Here is a 22328-nt window from a genome sequence, read left to right as displayed (position 1 = left end):
TGCCTTTCCTTTCCCAGGCCTATCAGAGAGGAGCTCCCCCTAAAAGCCGAATTCTTCCAGCTGGTGGCAAGGTGTTAACCTCAGAAGATGAATACGGTTTATTATCTGATCGGCATTTCCCAGACCCCATTGGTGAGTTGCTGAACGTTCCTTCCCAAGACAAAATTCCTAAACTTGTTTAGCTAGATCAGTGCTTCTCAAGGGGAGGGGTGATGATTTCACTCTCCAGGGACAGTTGGCTGTGTCTGGAGACATTTTTGGTTGTCACAACTTGGGAGGATCGTGCTACAGGCATTTAGTGGGTAGAGGCCAGTGACGCTCGCTAAACAACCCCTGACAATGAAGAATTATCTGGCATTAAATATCAGTAGTTGCCAAGGTTGAGAAACCCTGGGCTAGACACACATTCTCCATAGGCAAATGGAAGATATAATTTCTCTAATTCAGGTAAACATTGTAACAATTCTGTTACTTTAAATCATATTTGGTAATACACAAGTCAGTCACTGTGCTTCTAGCACATGGAAAGTATACCATTGGTCAGGCATCTTGAAGCTTTGGAATATGTTGCAAGCTTTACACAAGACAGCAGAAGTAAATATGTAGGGCCCAGTCTGTGAAATGTATAATCCCATCTTTCAGTAAGACCTGTCAGAGAATATTATTTTTCTAATTTTAGGATGCTATGCGATAAAATATCCTAAATCAACAAAACAGTTTTAACAAGCATTACAGTAACTCATAGCTACTATGTAAAAAAGCATTGCATTAATTAGCATATCTTTAATAATAGCTGAATGCTGCCGTGGAAAGAGCATTGAACTGAGAATTTGAAGGCTGGATTTTTATCTAGTTCTATCTGTGACGCTTATCAAGCATTTTCCCTAGCTGTTGCTGAACCTCTCTGATTTCTGTTTCTCCCAGTTCTAGGGCCTTGAAATTGAAAATCTAGAAGGATATTCCCAGCTCTAACATACTCTGATTCTCATTCATTTCACTTTTTCCACGTAGAGAGTGTGATGGATAATATTCAGACGAAATAGAGCGTTTCATAGAGATTCATGAACTGTGGATAATGTAATAACACCATCTGGCTTTGTGTAAATCACACTGCACAGTAATTACTTAGTTTCTTGAAGAGAGCCCTGGTTCTTATTAATAGGTATAATCATTTCACTGGAATTTATGGGGAAAATATTAAATTATTTTATCAATTGTTATTTCAGTGCAGAATGCTTAGTGTTTTTAATGACACTGTTATAGGATTAGTACATGAACCATAAACCTAGATTAACAAACTCTTACTAAGTAATTCAAGCTAAAACAACACTTTATGTACACTATACATATTATTATATTTTAACATCTACTTACATGTTATCTTGGCTTTGGAGCTGCCACTTAGAAATGGGGATGCCAATACGTTGACTCTTTAGAACCACTTCAAAAGAACTTTCCAGTGAAATCAGTCAGAACTGACAATACGTTTATTGATTTATTGGTGAAATATATCAGAAGGAATGAAAAGGAATAAAAAACACAAGGCCTGTGTGACTAGTGCCATTTGGCCCAGGGCTTCAGACTGGACATTTCAAAGACTTTTTAAATTGTATGTTGTGCCCTTCTCAGTTTTAAAAATAGAATATTCTACAGTAGATCATTTGTGTTATCCTTATACTCAACTCAGAAAAAATGCAGACTAACGGTATCTGGAAAATTGTTGTAAACTGTTAAATGAATGATAACAAGAGGCTAATAGGAATGAATTTTATGGGGCTTCCTAAGGCTTTTTTAAATGTAAGTGGTGAATGTTGCTTTTAATTGTTTGTACAAAATTGTGACATCTTGGAAAGGGCAAGGAGAGTGTTTTCACAAAACTGTGTTAACAGGAATCACACTGTTAACAGCAGTGTGATTCTAATTTTATTGGAAAGAATAAAGGCACAATAAAGATGGGAGAAATTAATCTCACTAGAGGTAAAGCACTGGAGGTTTATCAGTGTAGGTCTTCTTTACACAGCAGTGTGCTAAGATGATGTTCAAAAATGGTCCCATGTTTTGCTAAAATGATTCACTTGTTTGGCATTTTATTAGCTAGAATCTACTTTTGTTGCACACAACAAAAATCTCAAATTAAATACATATGTTTTTATTTTCTTGCTAAAAATATTTGGATATTACCAGTACAGGCTGGTGTCGCAGTTCCATAAAGGTCAGGGACTCTTTTTAGCTTTCTGCCCCTTTATCTCTGGGTTGTGGCCCAGATTTACATAGTCCAAGGTGGCTGCTGGAACTCCAGCCATGGTTTTCTCATTCCAGACAGGAGGAAGGAGAAAAGATGAGGAGGCCGGCACATTCCCTCTCCTTAAGGATGCTTCTAGGAAGTCTCACTGCCACTTACATTTCATTGGCCAAAACTTAGTGGCTGTGACACACGAAACTGCAGTGGAGGCTGGAAATGTAGTCTTTATTGTATGCAGGCACTTGCTAAACTAAAAATCAGGGGTTTTAGTACTGAGAAAGAGGAGAGAATAGAGATGTGTTACAACTAAGAGGTCTCTACTACAGCATTCAATCATTTATTCATTTGTTGTCTTTCATGTGTTGATTCATTCTTATGTTATCATGTGCCAGGCATTTTGCTAGGGACTGGTTGGCCGAAGTTTGTGCTCCCAGTGCCTTTGACTCTGTTACCTTCAGAAACAGAATTCCAATGTATGCCCCAGGAAATCTATTCTTTATCTAAGCCAATCTTGATTTATTCATTTGCCAGTAGCAAGACTCAGTTCCGGAGCCTTCCTTAGGGTTATGATCCATTTCTTGCCCAGTGCTTTCAGTTGCCTCTTACTGGGTCCCTCTTCCCTTGCTTTCCTTGAAATTGTGCCCATTACGTAGGCTGAGAGCACAGAACTAATTTTTTCTTCTTCTTGTTTTCCGTGACTCTGGAAATAAGCTGGGGCTCGTTTATCCTAGTGCAGTATCATAGAATTGGAATTCGCAGAGGGGAATAAAGTTTAGACAGGGGATCTGAATGATAAGGGGTTAACGTCAGTTTCTTGGAATTGATTTTGAGGGAAGAGGTGAAAGTCCCATTGTTTAAGGCTTTTAAAATTTCCCAGGACAACACAGCACATTTATTCATTCAACAAACGGTAGTAGAACATCTACTGGGTCCCATGGCTCTGCTATGGGCTGAGCATACAAAGATGTAAGATGAAGCCTCCATCCTCTAGGAGCTCCGGGGCAGTGGTTCTGCTTCCCAGGGAAAATTATTTGGCTGGGGAGGCTTATCTCACTTTATGTCTCTCACTCTGAGTGTGGGTACCAGACACGAAAACAGATCATTACATTATTTTGGCAGAACAAGGTAGGGCGCACCCAACTCTGTCTCTGGTGCCAACAAAGGCACCCCAGAGGAGGTGGCTTTTGAACTGACTTTTGAAGGACGAATGAGAGTTTTCTATGCAAAAGCATGGTGGAAAGGAAGGAGGGAAAGGAAATATGAATTGCAGAAGCAATATGCAAAATCATGGGAAGAATGATGACACCTCAGGAGAGTAGAGATGAGAATGGATCAGAAACCAGCACAGAACAGGGTAAATACCAACACTTAAAGAGGGAGACGGAGAGAAGGGGCAGAGGAACCAATAAAGCTGAAAAGAGGAAACAATTTTTAAAAAGCATGAAGGACACTGAGGAGAGAGGTGCCCCTGGAAGTCAAGAGAATGTTTTCAAAAGAAGGGGTAATTGACAACAACAGATGTTTCCAGTCGGGTTGAAAGGGTGGGTAGGCCAGCAGTCAGGATGACATTAGTAACAGGCAATTTGGTTTTGGCACCGGTGGGTGGAGCAGGAACAAGACTAGGGTGAGAATAGGGGTTGATGGCATCAAAGCAGCAAATGCTAGTGTAGCAGTGACAAGGAGGCGGGAGAGAGTGCAGGGCAGAGAGCAGACCTGGTGGGATGGGAGCCTGGGGGAGAGTAGGGTAAGTGCCTGACAGGTAGACACATCAACTGCCGAGGACCGGTAGGGAGGAGTAAGCTCTTTTTGTGGCTCATTCCTGGTGAGGAAGTTGAGATAGATTATGTCTGATGGCCTTGGTTGTCCCTGTGGATAGGAGGTGAGGCCACCTGCTAGAGTGAGACAGGTGATGCTGAACTCTTCTTTTCCCCCACCCTGTGAAGACATCTCACACCACCTTTCCATCGCATTGGCTGCCCCCCAGCCGGAAATAAACCTTCACAGCCTGAAATAAATATTTTAAATGAGAGATACATGTTTTAAAACATCTTTGTGTTTTCCATGTTTCTTCAGCATCCAGTGAGAAGGAGAACATGCAGCCCTTTGTGGTCCTGCCCAAGGAATTCCCGGTGTACCTGTGGCAGCCATTCCTCAGACATGGCTACTTCTGCTTCCAGGATGCCGCTGAGCAGAGGAAGTTCAGTGCTCTCCTGAGTGACTGCATCAGACATCTAAATCATGGTATGGCACGGCTGCCCTCTGGTCCCCAGTTAAGCCTAACTTTTCTCAGTTGGTCTGGTCAGTCATCTGTTAGAATGATTCCTAGAAAGAGCCGCGGACGGTGCTGCCTCTGGAAGGAGAGGGAAATCGAACGAAGTGAGAGTTTTGTATACAAAGAGCGTGGCCACCTTGCTGGTTGTTTAGTCAGGGCAGGGAAGCCTCAGCGCAACAGGACGTGGAGTAGGTATCTGATGGCACAGGTAGACAGAGCACCATATTCATGCATATAATTTTGAGCATAATTCCTCCTCTTCCTTCTTCCTGATTTTTAAAAATATCAGTGACAGCAAGAATGTACCAATTGTCCCTGGCAAAATCCTAGTCCTTTTGACATTTCTTGTTTATTTTCACCTTTATTTCTGAAGAAGTTACTCAGAACTTTAGGGTACATAAGAATCGCCTGGAAAACTTGCTAAACAGATTTTTTTTTTTGGATCCACCTTCAGATATACTGATACTGGGGCCCTGATTTTGGTTTTCTAACAAACTGCCAAGGGATGCTGATGATGTTAATCCGTGGACCACACTTGGAGTTGCATTGCTTCAGACCCTGTTGCCTCTATGTACCGATTTCATTACTACTGGGTCCATGATAAAAACGATTTCTCTTTCCAGTATGTGATGTTTTTGATAAATTGATGTGAATGCTGGTTTTTCTGGACTCTGCAAAATCTTCAGGTACAGATAATTGAGCTCTTTGTTACTTGGCAGTTGGAAAGGTAACCAGTCAAATGTTATTGAGGATTTACTCTGTGCCAACCTATAAAGGTATTAGGAACAGAGTAATGAACCATGCAAAGTTCCCCTCTTTGGGGTCTACATTCAAACAGGAAAGAGGGGCAAACACACGTACAAATTCACAAGATAACTTGATAGTTATCAAAGTTATGTGTTACAGAGTAACAAGAGGTTACTATGTAGGGAAGAAGGGAGAAGGCTTGTCAGGGGAGGCCTTTCTGGGCAGGTGACATTTGAGTTGAGTCACCTCATCCATCTGTGCCTTTACTGTATTTCCTAATAATTTCATTGTACATTTACTTTAAAGTTCTGAGGTTACCCTGAGAGTGTCAGTGCCACGGAGCAAAAGTCACTAGTGATGCATCTCAGTCTGTTCTTGATTTTAGCTTGTGTAATGATAGAAGGCTAATGGAAAAAGATAATGTCACTCTATTTTCCTCTAGCAACCCTGACCAACGTTCATCATAATATTGGCTCATAACTCATTAGGGACTTTACAAAAATGATAACCTTATTAATATCTTACCTTGTGGTTTTGATGTTTTAGAGACAAAGAATTCCCCAGCACTGCCTGCACCATCTAACTAGTACACTTACACCTCTGTGTGCAGGGCCTTGGTCTAGTATGAACATGCATTTGGCACTAAACACAAGAACCATGAATTTTCACTAAGCAGAGAATGTTCTCCACCCAGCCAGATGGGACTGGCTTCATTCCCCCTTCCGTGTCCATAATAGGAGTTTCTCTGGGGAGTTTTTGGAAGTTATGTAGCCTGTATTTAGAGTCCATTTATGGAAGATTTCAGTCGATTCACAACCCCACTCTGCTTTCCAGTATGTTATCAAAGGCACTGAGATAATGGGGTCTAGTCACATTGCCCTTGTTCTGTGTCACATTCCTCTGTCCAGAAACCTCACTTTATGCAGACTTAACGTGATTTGGCATAGCTTCCAGTGGCTCCAGTCAGAACCAGAGACCATCAAAACATTGTAGGGAACTGTCTTTGACTGTCATGGGCCAATGAGCTCATGGGTCTCTCCCTTCTCGCCTCTATTTCTTTGTTTTTGACGGCACAATGTACCACCCATCTTTACTGTGTCACTTTTTTTTTTTTTTTCTTTTTGGTTTCCATCTCTGCCTGTTACTCATTGTGGGATCTTGACTAAATGAGTAAGAGATTTCACAGACTCCCAGTTAACCATTATTGTTTCCATAATAACCAAAAGAGTTTAGAAATAGGTATAAAATTAGTGCTGTGATAAGGGCCAGAAACCCTGAGGGGGCTTTGGAGAGGCTGCCGAGTTCCATCCCCAGGCGACCAGAGCCAGGGCTGTATGCCTTTGTCATTGCTCCATTGGCTCTCAGGCCAGCATGCCTGAGAGCCAGTTGACAACTAGGCCGTTGACAACTAGGTCCAAGATATTCTAGCAGCTGATGCTGGGCCGCTATTGATCTGTCCATTCACAAGTCCTCGGGATCTTTTTTTCCCACTTTTATTAAGATATCATTGACATATAACATTGTATTAGTTTAAGGTGTACAACATAACGATTTAATGTATGATCATTGCACAATGATCAGCACAATAAGTTTAGTTAACACCTATCACCTCACGTAGTTAACAAAAGTTTTTCTTGCGATGAGATCTTTTAAGCTCTACTCTCTTAGCAACTTTTCACATACAGTACAGTATTGTTAACGATAGTCACCATGCTGTACATTACAACCTGTGACTTAATTTATCCTATAACTGGAAGTTTGACCCCTTTAACCCATCTTCCCCCCACCTCCTCTGGCAACGACCAATCTGTTCTCTGTTTCTGTGAGTCCGTTGTTTTACGGTTCCACATATAAGTGAGATCATACAGTATTTGTTTTTCTCTGTCTGACTTAGTTCACTTAGCATAATGCCCTTAAGGGATCTTTCAGGGAAGATCATCTCTGTTGCCTTCATGGTAAGTTCTGCCAACGATTTCTGTTACTCGGGGTTCCCAGGTGCTCAAATCCCACCACACAGCCCAGGCCACTTGCCCCGGCAGTTCTGGGTTCAAATCGGTCTAGGTACCCATGTCCATTCATTCTGAATCTGGAACCACTTCTCCTGTTCCTCCTTATGGAATGGTTTTTTTTCCTATTTAACCCTGACAAAGGGCTTAATTACACCCTGCTCTTGGACAATAAGGCTATATCCTGAGGTAGGTAAGGGCAAGTAGAGGGCTGTCTGCTCCTCCTTCCTTCAAGTGACAGATCTTCCTCTGGGTGCCTCAAAGATGATTTACACTCATAAGGGCCATAGAGGGGTGCATGTGTGTGTGTGTGTTGTTTTTGGCACCCCTTCACTGAGCAGGCATAAGAAAACTCCACAAGATTAATCTTCAGAACATACTGGACTAAATATCAAGCCCACTGTGTGAGGGAGAGGGGAAATTTCCCCTTCCCCACCTTGGTTCTTTTGGCTGGCAATTAAAATGACACAAGGCAGGTTAACGGAGAAAAATCAAATTTATTACATGCGGATGGGGAATTCACTTAAGTATGAAGAATTTCAAAGACAGCAAGGCAAGATGAGGTTTATATATATTCTGGACTAAGGAGAAAGAGCTGGGGGTCTGAGGCTTTTTTTTCCTTGAGGGAAAGTAAGATAATTCACAGGAAGATAGGAAGAGCTAATGTTTGCTGGGCCATCCAAAGACAGTGGGACACAGAGAGGACTCTGATCAAACAGCTTTGCTTAGGCTCCTCCCTGTCTACCACTCCTAATTTCAATACTTTATTACAGTTATCTTTGGTGATAGCTTCTTCCTGGGACAGTCCTCCTACCTTAAATTCTTTTAGGCAGTGAAGGGGAAGTTCAGAGGCTCTTCCTGAGTCTTTTGGGCTTTGATTGTTTTCAGCTCAAAATAATCCTCATGCTAGAGTAGCACAACTTGGGGCAGCCTGCCCTCAACCCCATCAAGTGACATGTACCTAGAGCAACTGCTGTCTTCTGTCCTTTTGGAATCTTACTGCAGCCCCTTGTCCCTGATGGGAGAAGTCCAGGGTTCTGGAATGTCCACTTCTACAAAAAATGGGACTTATATAAAGCCAAAATGTTCTAAGACAGTCCTATTGTCCAAAATTCAGTCCTATTCAGAACTGTAGTTTGCAAAATATGGTTCTTGTAGTTACAGGGATATAGCTAAAACTATTAACACATACAGAAGACTGTATACATGCAATGTGGAATAATGATCATTATCAATGTGAATCTGTCCTTCCAGCTCAGGATAATCATTTCTTGGCATAAGAATTTTCAGGAAGGGGAAAAAGTGTTCCTGGCAGGAAAAATAGGATATGTTGGGGCCAGGAAGAGAGTCAGAGCATGTACTATTAGAGGAACTGAACGAATTTCATGTGGCTGGTGCTTAGAGAGGAGAGAGGTGCCAAGCAAGCATGGAGAGATGGGCAGGAGCCAGACTATAAAGGGCTTTGTGGAGCATATTAGGGAGTTTGCACTGTACTCTAGCATCAATAAGAAACCATTAAAGGGCTTTAAGCAGATAAGCAACTCAAACATATTTTCATTTTAGAAAGGTCACACGTACTGGCTGCTGTGTGGGCAGTGGATGGGAGGGTAGCCGCTGGGATGCCAGGAGGCCACTTAGGAAGCTTTGGCAGGCTACAGATGGTGGTAGCTTGCACCAAAGAGGTGACAATGGAAATGGCAAGAGGTGGCTGAATAAGAGAGATATCCAGGAAGTAGAATCAATAGAACTTAAGGATAGATCATGTGTGGAGTGAGGCAGTGGGAGAACCCAAGGAAGAGCCCCAGGTTTCTGCCATTCTTTGAGATGGGAACCTTGTGTGGAGAGGAGCAGCCTCCAGGGAAAGGAAACGACGTGTTCAGTGTTGCAGATGTTGAGCTGGAGAAGTCTAGGGACATCCAGGCGAGCGTGTCTCATAGACAGATGCCTGGACAAGGCTGGAGAACTGGAGCACAATCTAGAGTAGAGACAGATGGGAAGTCAGCAACCTGTCTGTGCTCATGGAGTTGGCTGAGGGCCTGGCATCTGGTACAGGCTCTGTAAACATGTCCACCCTCCATCCTCATGTATAGTTGCAAATATGCCCACGTGGGAGAAGCATGGGGCATGTGTGTTGAAGTAGATTAAAGATGTTTGTATCCAAAATCTGTAAGCATTAATATAAAATAGGTTGATGACTTTGTGTTAAATACTAACTTCACTCACGACATGGGCCTATGATTTTACTGTTGAGTTATCTAAACAACATGTTCCTTAGGAATACAAAGTCTGTGAAATTCAGTAAATCAGGGTCTCTGACTCACCCTCTTCATAGAGATAATACTCAAATGCCAGTGTCTCTTCTGTATTTTATTTCAAGTTCATTGCTACCAATCTGTTTTGGGACTCATAAAAAACATTCCCAGAGGCTTTTAGTTGATCTTACTTTTCCCAATTACTGCCACCTCCTTCCATGTGTGACAGTCAGATAAATCACATTTAAACACAAATTTTGATTAAAATCCTTCAGTGGCACTGCCATTTTCAAAAAGATGAAAACTCCAAAGAGACTGGCTATTGTGTGCCTGATTTCCTACTATTCTCAAGTGCAAGCCTCCTCTCCCCCAACCTTGCTACCCTACCCCACCCACATGCTTTTTTTTTTTGCGGTACGCAGGCCTCTCACTGTTGTGGCCTCTCCCGTTGTGGAGCACAGGCTCCGGACGCGCAGGCTCAGCGGCCATGGCTCACAGCCCCAGCCGCTCCGCGGCATATGGGATCTTCCCAGACTGTGGCACAAACCCACGTTCCCTGCATTGGCAGGCGGACTCTCAACCACTGCGCCACCAGGGAAGCTCCACCCTCCTGCTTTTAATGAAAGTTTTACCTAGACATTTTTGGCCTTCTCATACACCTGAAACACCCACTCCTCACCTATTCGAATTCTCTCTTATTTCCTTAAGAACAAGCTTCAGTCTGACCCCTGCCATGAAGGCCACAGGGCTAACTTCACTAGTGCCTATTATCTGTTCCACTGATTGGATGCTCACCACAGTCTGCCTTACGTTATTCGTTTTCATGTCTAGTTGTCCTATTTCTCCAACTCTATTGCAAATTCCTGAAGGAGAATCTTGTATCATCTTTCGTGTCCCTTTGTAGTGCTCAGACATATATCTTGTGTTTCATAAAATGGTTCAGAGACACTAAGGAATTAACAACTTAGTACCAAAGTAAAGCTGATTTCAGAATCGAAGTGTGATTTTAGAGATGACAGTTATAAATGTGGTTTGGCCTAATTCATAAACACACTGGCATGAGTAAGTGAAAGAATTGTCAATACAAAGCATAAAGTATTTGAGGAATAAGGGAATCACATGTCAGGCAGCCATCATCAGAAGAAGGTGATTCTGGAATGAAGGTGGAATGATGGCACAGTCTTGTTCAGCAGTACTGTGCTAGCTTGAAGGACAGTCAGGACTGCCACTGAACAAACGCCAGTGGTTCCCATCATCATGAACACTAAGAACTAGGGCACAGTAGAACATCTGGGAAACATAAGGGCACGTGCATTGGAAAAGATACTATTAAAAAAAACACATCTTTCTTGATGAAGAGAACACAATCATGTAAAGACACTTTGCAAACTTCTGCTTTAACTTGGACTAGTTCAATCACCTATGACATTTATGTTATTCAAGGGTACATGTGATGGAGTGAGTTAGGCTGAATGTGGAGCTATAATAGACAGTTAAACTTTGAAATTGGTTGCTGTCAGGGTTGTATGCCTTGAGCTCTTATCCCAGAAATCCCATGTCAAATCAAATGCCTTTATTAGATTGGATTTTGACACTTACATGTTTTAGGTGTTCAATTAATGATGCTGAATTTAATAGAATTTTATTTATTTATTTTTAAATAAATAAATTTATTTTATCTTTGGCTGTGTTGGGTCTTCCGTTGCTGCACACGGGCTTTTCTCTGGTTGTGGTGAGCGGGGCTACTCTTCGTTGCAGTGCGCAGGCTTCTCATTTTGGTGGCTTCTCTTGTTGCAGAGCACAAACTCTAGGCGTGCGGGCTTCAGTAGTTGTGGCACATGGGCTCTAGAGCTCAGGCTTAGTAGTTGTGGCACACGGGCATAGTTGCTCTGCGGCATGTGGGATCTTCCCGGATCAGGGCTTGAACCCATGTCCCCTGAACTGGCAGGCAGATTCTTAACCACTGCGCCAGCAGGGAAGCCCCTAAATTGAATTTTAACACAGAAAAGTGTCAGACTTCCCTGGTGGCACAGTGGTTAAGAATCTACCTGCCAATGCAGGGGACACGGGTTCGAGCCCTGGTCTGGGAAGATTCCACATGCCGCGGAACAGCTAAGCCCATGTGCCACCACTGCTGAAGCCTGTGTGCCACAACTACTGAGCCCGTGTGCCACAACTACTGAAGCCTGCGTGCCTAGAGCCCATGCTCCACAACAAGAGAAGCCAACACAATGAGAAGCCCACGCACCACAACGAAGAGTAGCCCCCACTCGCCACAACTAGAGAAAGCCCATACTCAGCAACAAAGACCCAACGCAGCCAAAAAATAAATAAATAAATGAAGTTAAAAAAAAAAAACAGAAAAGAGTCATATGATTCAAATTAGCTAGAGCAAATCCTTTTTGGTGTGTTTATTTGAACACCCATTACCATTCATGAAACAAGTTTATTACTTGAGGGACTAAGTGTCTGACGTGGGCATCAATAAATTTTAACTGAAAATATTCAATGAATTTTCTTTTGTAATATATGAAAACATATTTCTGAATTTATGGCACATACTTATATTTATATACACATACATATCTATGAATTACAAAATGCTAACCGTACTTGGGCTCTTTTGGACACTTTACTGCAAATGAATAATGTTTGACTGGACATAGATAAACAAATACAATTTTTGTAAATATCTATTTGAATGCTTTTACTTATAAAAGGTGTTTCATAGTGTACGTTTGTTTCAATGCATTAAAACCTCTATGCATTGTAAACAAAAATATTTGCTAATTACTCTTTAATAAATAACTAGATACCAATTTCTAGTTTTCATAAACTGTCCCAAACAAACATTTTTAAAAGGATTCTCTCTGCTTGGAGATTAGTCTCTCTTTGAGTTTAGTGTATACTCTTTGCCTCACATAGGTAATACTCGACACATTATAAATATGTGATGTATATGAATATGCCATTTTTTCTTAGGAAGTTATCATTTTCCCCTTCTGACCCTTTTTTACTGTTCATAAAACTCTAAATTTGGAAGAGATCTTAGTGATTGCCTACTCTATCTCCTCAGAGTTTATTTATGATAAGGCTCAGATAGTAACTTACTTGCCCAAGGTCCCAGCTAGTCAGTGGTAGAGGACCAGTTGTCCTGACACCTAGTCCTTGACTTCTGTTTCAGTTATACATTACCATGTTGTCTTTCCAACATTACTTCTTAAAAGAATTTTTCATCTTTTGGTCAATTAAAGCACATTACTATTAAATCAAGTTACTCTTGTGATACGTTTGCATGATCTAAAGTGAAGCAAACCTGTACCATTCATTGGAGGTCATCTGAGACATGGGATATGTCTGTTTTTTTCATAAGTAGCAACATCTGATAACTTGGTATTTTGTTCACCAGCTAAACATGACTATATTTTTTAGTTCAGATATGTTCAGGAAAAAAAATGTTTGGTAATGTAGCTGTTTAATGGTTAAATTTTGTGTAGTATAAAATGGAAACCATCATATAGGGCCTGAACCAAGATGGCAGAGTAGAAGGACGTGCTCTCACTCCCTCTTGTGAGAACACCAGAATAACAGCTAGCTGCTGGACAGTCATCGACAGTAAGACACTGGAACTCACCAAAAAACATACCCCACATCCAAAGACAAAGGAGAAGCCACAATGAGACAGTAGGAGGGGCACAATAACAGTAAAATCAAATCCCATAACTGCTGGGTGGGTGACTCACAGACTGGAGAACACTTATACCACAGAAGTCCACCCACTGGAGTGAAGTTTATGAGCCCCACGTCAGGCTTCCCAACCTGGGGGTCCGGCAATGGGAGGAGGAATTCCTAGAGAATCAGACTTTGAAGGCTAGTGGGATTTGATTGCAGGACTTCAACAGGACTGGGGGAAAAAGAGACTCCACTCTTGGAGGGCACACACAAACTACTGTGTGCATCAGGACCCAAGGGAAGAAGTGACCTCAGGGGAGACTGAACCAGACCTACCTGCTAGTGTTGGAGGGTCTCCTGCAGAGGTGGGGGTGGCTGTGGCTCACCATGGGGACAAGGTCACTGGCAGCAGAAGTTCTGGGAAGTACTCCTTGGTGTGAGCCCTCCCAGAGTCCACCATTAGCCCCACCAAAGAGCCTGGGTCGGCTCCAGTGTTGGGTTGCTTCAGGCCAAACAACCAACAGGGAGGGAACCCAGCCCCACCCATCAGCAGTCAAGAGGATTCAAGTTTTACTGAGCTCTGCCCACCAGAGCAACAGCCAGCTCTACCCACCTCCAGTCCCTCCCATCAAGAAACTTGCACAAGCCTCTTAGATAGCCTCATCCACCAGAGGACAGACAGCAGAAGCAAGAAGAACTACAGTCCTGCAGCCTGTGGAACAAAAACCACATTCACAGAAAGATAGACAAGATGAAAAGGCAGAGGGCTACGTACCAGAGGAAGGAACAAGATAAAACCCCAGAAAAGCAACTAAATGAAGTGGAGATAGGCAATCTTCCAGCAAAAGAATTCAGAATAATGATAGTGAAGATGATCCAAGACCTCAGAAAAAGAATGGAGGCAAAGATCAAGAAGATGCAAGAAATGTTTAACAAAGACCTAGAAGAATTAAAGAACAAAAAGAGATGAACAATACAACAACTGAAATGAAACTACACTAGAAGGAATCAATAGCAGAATAACTGAGGCAGAAGAACGGATAAGTGACCTGGAAGACAGAATGGTGGAATTCACTGCTGCAGAACAGAATGAAGAAAAAAGGATGAAAAGAAATGAAGACAGCCTAAGGGAACTCTGGGATAATATTAAACGCAACAACATTCACATTATAGGGGTCCCAGAAGGAGAAGAGAGAGAGAAGGGACCCAAGAAAATATTTGAAGAGGTTATAGTTGACAACTTCCCTAACATGGGAAAGGAAATAGCCATCCAAGTCCAGGAAGCGCAGAGAGTCCCATACAGGATAAACCCAAGGAGAAACACACCGAGACACATAATAATCAAATTGGCAAAAATTAAAGACAAAGAAAAATTATTGAAAGCAGCAAGGGAAAAACAACAAATAATATACAAGGGAACTCCCATAAGGTTAACAGCTGATTTCTCAGCAGAAACTCTACAAGCCAGAAGGGAGTGGCATGATAAAGTGATGAAAGGGAAGAACCTACAACCAAGATTACTCTACCTGGCAAAGATCTCATTCAGATTCCATGGAGAAATCGAAAGCTTTACAGACAAGCAAAAGCCAAGAGAATTCTGCACCACCAAATCAGCCCTACAACAAATGCTAAAGGAACTTCTCTAGCTGGGAAACACAAGAGAAGAAAAGGACCTACAAAAACAAACCCAAAACAATTAAGAAAATGGTCATAGGAACATACATATCGATAATTACCTTAAACGTGAATGGATTAAATGCTCCAACCAAAAAACACAGGCTTGCTGAATGGATACAAAAACAAGACCCATATATATGCTGTCTACAAGACACCCAGTTCAGACCTAGGGACACATACAGACTGAAAGTGAGGGGATGGAAAAAGATACTCAATGCAATTGGAAATCAAAAGAAAGCTGGAGTAGCAATACTCATATCAGATAAAATAGACTTTAAAATAAAGAATGTTACAAGAGACAAGGAAGGACACTAATGATCAAAGGATCGATCCAGGAAAAAGGTATAACAATTATAAATATATATGCACCCAACATAGGAGCACCTCAATACATAAGGCAACTGCTAACAGCTATAAAGGAGGAAATCGACAGTAACACAATAATAGTGGAGGACTTTAACACCTCACTTACACCAATGGACAGATCATCCAAAATGAAAATAAATAAGGAAACAGAAGCTTTAAATGACACAATAGACCAGATAGATTTAATTGATATTTATAGGGCATTCCATCCAAAAACAGCAGATTACACTTTCTTCTCAAGTGCGCATGGAACATTCTCCAGGATAGATCACATCTTGGGTCACAAATAAAGCCTCAGTAAATTTAAGAAAATTGACATCATATCCAGCATCTTTTCTGACCACAACGCTATGAGATAAGAAATCAATTACAGGGAAAAAAACACAAACGAATGGAGGCTAAACAATACGTTACTAAATAACCAAGGGATCACTGAAGAAATAAAAGAGGAAATCAAAAAATACCTAGAGACAAATGACAATGAGAACACGATGATCCAAAACCTATGGGATACAGCAAAAGCAGTTCTAAGAGGGAAATTTATAGCTATACAAGCCTACCTCGAGAAACAAGAAAAATCTCAAATAAACAAATTAATCTTACACCTAAAGGAACTAGAGAAAGAAGAACAAACAAAACCCAAAGTTAACAGAAGGAAAGAAATCATAAAGATCAGAGCAGAAATAAATGAAATAGAAACAGAGAAAACAATAGCAAAGATCAGTAAAACTAAAAGCTGATTCTTTGAGGTTAACAAAATTGATAAACCATTAGCCAGACTTATGAAGAAAAAGAGGGAGAGGACTCAAATCAATAAAATTAGAAATGAAAAAGAAGTTACAACAGACACTGCAGAAATACAAAGCATCCTAAGAGATTACTACAAGCAACTCTAGGCAAATAAAATGGACAACCTGGAAGAAATGGACAAATTTTTAGAAAGGTATAAACTTCCAAGGCTGAACCAGGAAGAAATAGAAAATATGAACAGACCAATCACAAGTAATGAAGTTGAAACTGTGATTAAAAATGTTCCAACAAACAAAAGTCCAGGACCAGATGGCTTCACAGCTGTATTGTATGAAACATTTAGAGAAGAGCTAACACACATCCTTCTCAAACTCTTCCAAAAAATTGCAGAGGAAGGAACACTCCCAAACTCATTCTATGAGGCCACCATCACCCTGATACCAAAACCAGACAAAGATACTACAAAAAAAGAAAATTACAGACCAATATCACTGATGAATATAGATGCAAAAATCCTCCACAAAATACTAGCAACCAGAATCCAACAACACATTAAAAGAATCATACACCATGATCAAGAGGGATTTATCCCAGGTATGCAAGGATTCTTCAATATATGCAAATCAATCAATGTGGTACACCATATTAACAAATTGAAGAAGAAAAATCATATGATCATATCAATAGATGCAGAAAAAGCTTTTGACAAAATTCAACACCCATTTATGATAAAAACTCTCCAGAGACTGGGCATAGACCGAACCTACCTCAACATAATAAAGGCCATATATGACAGACCCACAGCAAACATCATTCTCAATGGTGAAAAACAGAAAGCATTTCCTCTAAGATCAGGAACGAGACAAGGATGTCCACTGTCACCACTATTATTCAACATAGTTTTGGAAGTCCTAGCCACAGCAATCAGAGAAGAAAAAGAAATAAAAGAATACAAATTGGAAAAGAAGAAGTAAAACTGTCGCTGTTTGCAGATGACATGATACTATACATAGAGAATCCTAAAGATGCCACCAGAAAACTACTAGAGCTAATCAATGAATTTGGTAGAGTAGCAGGATACAAAATTAATGCACAGAAATCTCTTGCATTCCTATACACTAATGATGAAAAATGTGAAAGAGAAATTAAGGAAACACTCCCGTTTACCACTGCAACAAAAAGAATAAAATACCTCAGAATAAATCTACCTAGGGAGACAAAAACCTGAATGCAGAAAACTATAAGACACTGATGAAAGAAATTAAAGATGATACCAACAAATGGAGAGATATACCATGTTCTTGGATTGGAAGAATCAACATTGTGAAAATGACTCTACTACCCAAAGCAATCTACAGATTCAATGCAATCCCTATCAAATTACCAATGGCATTTTTACAGAACTAGAATGAAAAATCTTAAAATTTGTATGGAGACACAGAAGACCCTGAATAGCCAAAGCCGTCTTGCGGGAAAAAAACAGAGCTGGAGTAATCAGACTCCCTGACTTCAGACTATACTACAAAGCTACAGTAATCAAGACAATATGGTACGGGTGCAAAAACAGAAACATAGATAAATGGAACAAGATAGAAAGCCCAGAGATAAACCCACGCAGCTATCAGCTATAATCTATGACAAAGGAGGCAAGGATATACAATGGAGAAAAGACAGTCTCTTCAATAAGTGGTGCTGGGAAAACTGGACAGCTCCATGTAAAAGAATGAAATTAGAACACTCCCTAACACCATACAGAGAAGTAAACTCAAAATGGATTAGAGACCTAAACGTTAGACCGAACACTATAAAACTCTTAGAGGAAAACATAGGAAGAACACTCTATGACATAAATCACAGCAAGATATTTTTTGATCCACCTCCTAGAGTAATGGAAATAAAAACAAAAATAAACAATGGGACCTAATGACACTTCAAAGCTTTTGCACAGCAGAGGAAACCATAAACAAGATGAAAAGACAACCCTCAGAATGGGAGAAAATATTTGCAAATGAATCAACAGACAAAGGATTAATCTCCAAAATATATAAACAGCTCATGCAGCTCAATATTAAGAAAACAAACAGCCCAATCCATAAATGGGCAGAAGACCTAAATAGACATTTCTCCAAAGAAGATATACAGATTGCCAACAAACGCTTGAAAGGATGCTCAACATCACTAATCATTAGAGAAATGCAAATCAAAACTACAATGAGGTATCACCTCACACCAGTAAGAATGGGCATCATCAGAAAATCTACAAACAGCAAATGCTGAAGAGGGTGTGGAGAAAAGGGAACCCTCTTGCACTGTTGGTGCAAATGTGAATTGATACAGCCACTATGGAGAACAGTATGGAGGTTACTTAAAAATCTAAAAATAGAATTACCATATGACCCAGCAATCCCACTACTGGGCATATACCCAGAGAAAGCCATAATTCAAAAAGACACATGCACCCCAGTGTTCATTGCAGCACTATTTACAATAGCCAGGCCATGGAAGCAACCTAAATGCCCATCAACAGACGAATGGTTAAAGAAGATGTGGTACATATATACAATGGAATATTACTCAGCCATAAAAAGGAACAAAATTGGGTCATTTGTTGAGACGTGGATGGATCTAGAGACTGTCATACAGAGTGAAGTAAGTCAGAAAGAGAAAAACAAATATCGTATATTAACTCATATATGTGGAATCTAGAAAAATGGTACAGATGAACCAGTTTGCAAGGCAGAAATTGAGACACAGATGTAGAGAACAAACGTATGGACACCAAGGCGGGTAAGCAGTGGGGGGGCTTGTAGTGTGATGAATTGGGAGATTGGGATTGACATGTATACACTGATGTGTATAAAATGGATGACTAATAAGAAAAAAAATGCCAACCATATATGGTTTTTCTACAATTTAAATAAAAACTCTGATTTGTAAAGGAAGATTATACAGCTTTTGAGGACATAGGTTGGAATACTTTTTAAATGTAATTAATCTAAAATAAGCCAGGCAGAGGAAGACAATTAATGCATAGAATCACTTATATGTGAAACCTTAAAAAAAAAAAAAAGTTCGAAGGCTAGAAACAGAGCAGAAAAGTGGTTGCCAGGGCGGGGGGTGGGGGAAATAAGGAGAGGTTGGTAACAGGGTACAGAGTTTCAGTTATAAGATGAATAAGGTCTGAGGATCTAACGTAAAACCTGGCGACTGTAGTGATAACACTGTATTGTATAATTGAAATTTGCTGAAAAAGTGGAACTTAAATGTTCTTACCTCCCCTCAAAAAGGATAAATACGTAAGGTGATGGATGTGTTAATTAACGAGATGGGTGGAATCCTTTTACAATGTACACATAGATGAAATCACCACGATGTACATTTTAAACGTCTTGTAATTTTATGTCAATTATACCTCAATAAAGCTGAAATAATAGGTCTAAACATGTTTTATTCATAGTGTTTATACTTTTGGATTTACTTAAATTACTTGAAGCTCTCAAAACAGTCTAAGAGTTGGACCTGAAAGAACAGGTCTCCATCAGAGACCAGAAAAAATAGAACTGCTCCTCTCAGCCATTTAGCATTTATCACCACCAGTTCATATATAGTCTTTGGTTCATTTGTTGTCTAAAGCTATGTTGCCATGGAACTACTCTTGAATATTTCTTTTGGCCTGTCAAACACACGCTATAGTTTCAGTGAAACCATGGATTCCTGCCCATCTTGCCCCTCCACTTTCAAGGAATCAAGTAGTTATTTTGGTATGAAGGTCTAAAAATTGTGTTATTATGGTAGTTAAGGGTGACAAATTGGAACAGTAATAGAAAAGATTAAACAGCCAGAGAGTTAAAGTGAATTCAAGCAAAAATTTTTTGTCTGTGCCATTTGGATTGGGTGAATTCAAAAACCACAGGACAGTTTTTGACGTTATTATGACTGAAAGCTTGAATAGCTTTCCAGTTTTTTTTACTTGTAGCTGGAATATGGTTAAGACTGAAACACACTTATTAAAATGACAGAGCAAATGGTATGGTTGTTTTAATATGTGGCTAGATAATCAACATAATGAAAGAGTTCTATTTGGCATGTATTCCAAATTTCTTTTAAAAATCAACATTCAGGAGAGCTTGGAGAAAATTCTCACCTATTGTTATAGAATGGTGAGCTACAGTACTCCTTCCTATGCTGTAAAGAAATTTAGAGCATATGAGATGGAAGAGACCATACTAGGAGCTATTGTTCATTCTGTTAGTTGTTTTGAGGTTTTTAAATTAAATATTGAGTAGCTATAAAAGAAAGCTTATGAAGCTTACTGAAGATATAAAGAACATTACTGTTACCTCTGTTATTTCTTACGTGCCTCTCCCTGATCCTATTAACTTCTTTTCCCTTTGAGAGAGCACCATCCTGGATTTTGTAGTTTTATCACATGTGTTTAATCATTTTGCATGTTCTTAGACTTAATCCTATGGAATTTTATGACATCTTCTTTCATGGCTTCTGTTTTTCAATATTATATTCCAGTGATTCACCCGTTATTGCTTGTAGCTGTATTTCATTGATTTTCATTGCTGAATACATTCCATTATGTTAATATGCTATAATTTCTAGTATCTATTTTACTGTTGATAGGCATTTGGGCTGTTTCCATTATTTATTATTAGCGGTGCTGCTGTGAACACTTTCTGTTTGCTGCTTGTTTATAGAAATTTACTTTTGATTTGATTTGCTAACGTCTTAAGGAATGTTCACATCGTGTGTTTGACCTGTAATTTTCCTATTTTGCAATGACATTTTTAGATTTTGCTATCAAGGTTATTCTTGCTTCGGAAAAGGAGTTAGAGAGTGTTCCTACTTCTTCTTTTCCCTTTTATATAATCTGGAATAGTTTGTTTAAGACTAGAATTACTAGTGTATTTTTCCATTTGGTAGAGCTTGCCTGTAAGACCTTCTTAATTTAGCATGCTTTTTGAGGGAGGATTTTAAACTACTGACAGATTTTTGTTATAGGATTATTCAGTTTTTCTGTTTCTTAAGTCTGTTTTAGTAGGTTACAGTTTTCTAGAAATGTATCCATTTTGTTTATGATTTTAAAAAATTAGTGGCATAAAGTTATGTATAACATCCTCTTGTTTTTAAAGAATATACTCACAGTGCCCCCGTTATTCTCTGTAGCATCTGTACTTGTTCCTTCCTTATTTCTCATGTTGTTTATTTGTACCTCCTCTCTTTTTTTCTTGTTCAGTCTCACTAGGAGTTTGTCAGTTTTGTCAACTTTTTCAAAAAACCAAATTTGGACTTTGCAGGTTATTGTGTATCTGTTTTCTATTTTGTTAATTTCTAATGTTGTCATTTAAAATTGCCTTTTTTCTGTTTCCTTGGGCTTATTTTGCTAGAGTTTTTTTCTCACCTCTACAGTGAATAGGTACTCAGCTCATTGTGATTGTTTTAAGATGTTTTGACACCCTTTCCTTAAAAAAAAAAAAAAAAAGGACCTGATTTTCCTCCTCTTGTGAACAAGACTTAGTGACTCACTTCTCACAAATAGAATGTGGCAAAAATGATGGTATGTGGCTTCCAAGAATAGGTCACAAAAAGAACAGCTTCTGCCTGGCTTTTTCTCTTTTGGATCACCCACTTGGGAGAACCTAGCCACCATCTAGTGAGAACACACAAGCAGCCCTCTGTGAAGAGTCACGTGGAGAGAAACTGAGGCCTCCCTGCCAACAGCCAGCACCAGCTTGCCAGCTAACAACCTTGGAAGTGGATGCTTCTGTTTCATTCAAGCCTTCAGATGATGTGACTGCAACCTCACGAGACACCTCAAGCCAGAACCACGTAGCCATGCTTTTGAAATCCTGACCCACAAAAACTATGAGAGAGGATAGATATTTATTGTTGCTCTACACCATTAGCTTTTGGTGTAATTCGTCTTGCAACAGTAGAAACTATTATAATATATTCATTAATCACCAGCCCTTCTACCCTGACATAAGCATTTAAATGCTATAAATTTCCCTCTACATATTGTTTTAACTAAATCCCACAAATTTGGATAGGCAGTATTTTTCATTATCATTAAGATTTAAATATTTTCTGATTTCCATTATTTCTTCTTCTTTGACTTATGAGTTACTTAGAATTATGTTTCATAATTTCCAAATATATATTGTATATTTGTTATTGATTTCTAGGTTAACTGCATTTTGAACAGAAAATATAGTCTATATGATATAATCCTTTAAAATTTGTTGCACCTTACTTTATGGCCCTGTACGTGGTCGATTTTTATAAAAGCTCCATAGGTAATTGTAAAGAATATATATTCAATAGCTGCATACACC

The 22328-nt window shown here is 39.8% G+C and overlaps 1 protein-coding gene across 1 annotated transcript in view; it reads left to right on the top strand.

Moving 5' to 3' along the window:
• Positions 1-22328, top strand: part of NIBAN1 (niban apoptosis regulator 1) — a 168262-nt gene that overhangs the window by 78935 nt on the left and 66999 nt on the right. The window contains exons 4-5 of the mRNA XM_065879478.1: positions 18-132; positions 4316-4483. Of these exons, the coding sequence (XP_065735550.1) occupies positions 18-132; positions 4316-4483 (283 nt within the window). The remainder of the gene's footprint in view (positions 1-17; positions 133-4315; positions 4484-22328) is intronic.

The sequence above is a fragment of the Phocoena phocoena genome, chromosome 1, assembly GCF_963924675.1.
Source record: "Phocoena phocoena chromosome 1, mPhoPho1.1, whole genome shotgun sequence".
Taxonomy (NCBI): domain Eukaryota; kingdom Metazoa; phylum Chordata; class Mammalia; order Artiodactyla; family Phocoenidae; genus Phocoena; species Phocoena phocoena.
This window is presented reverse-complemented; position numbering and strand designations above follow the sequence as displayed.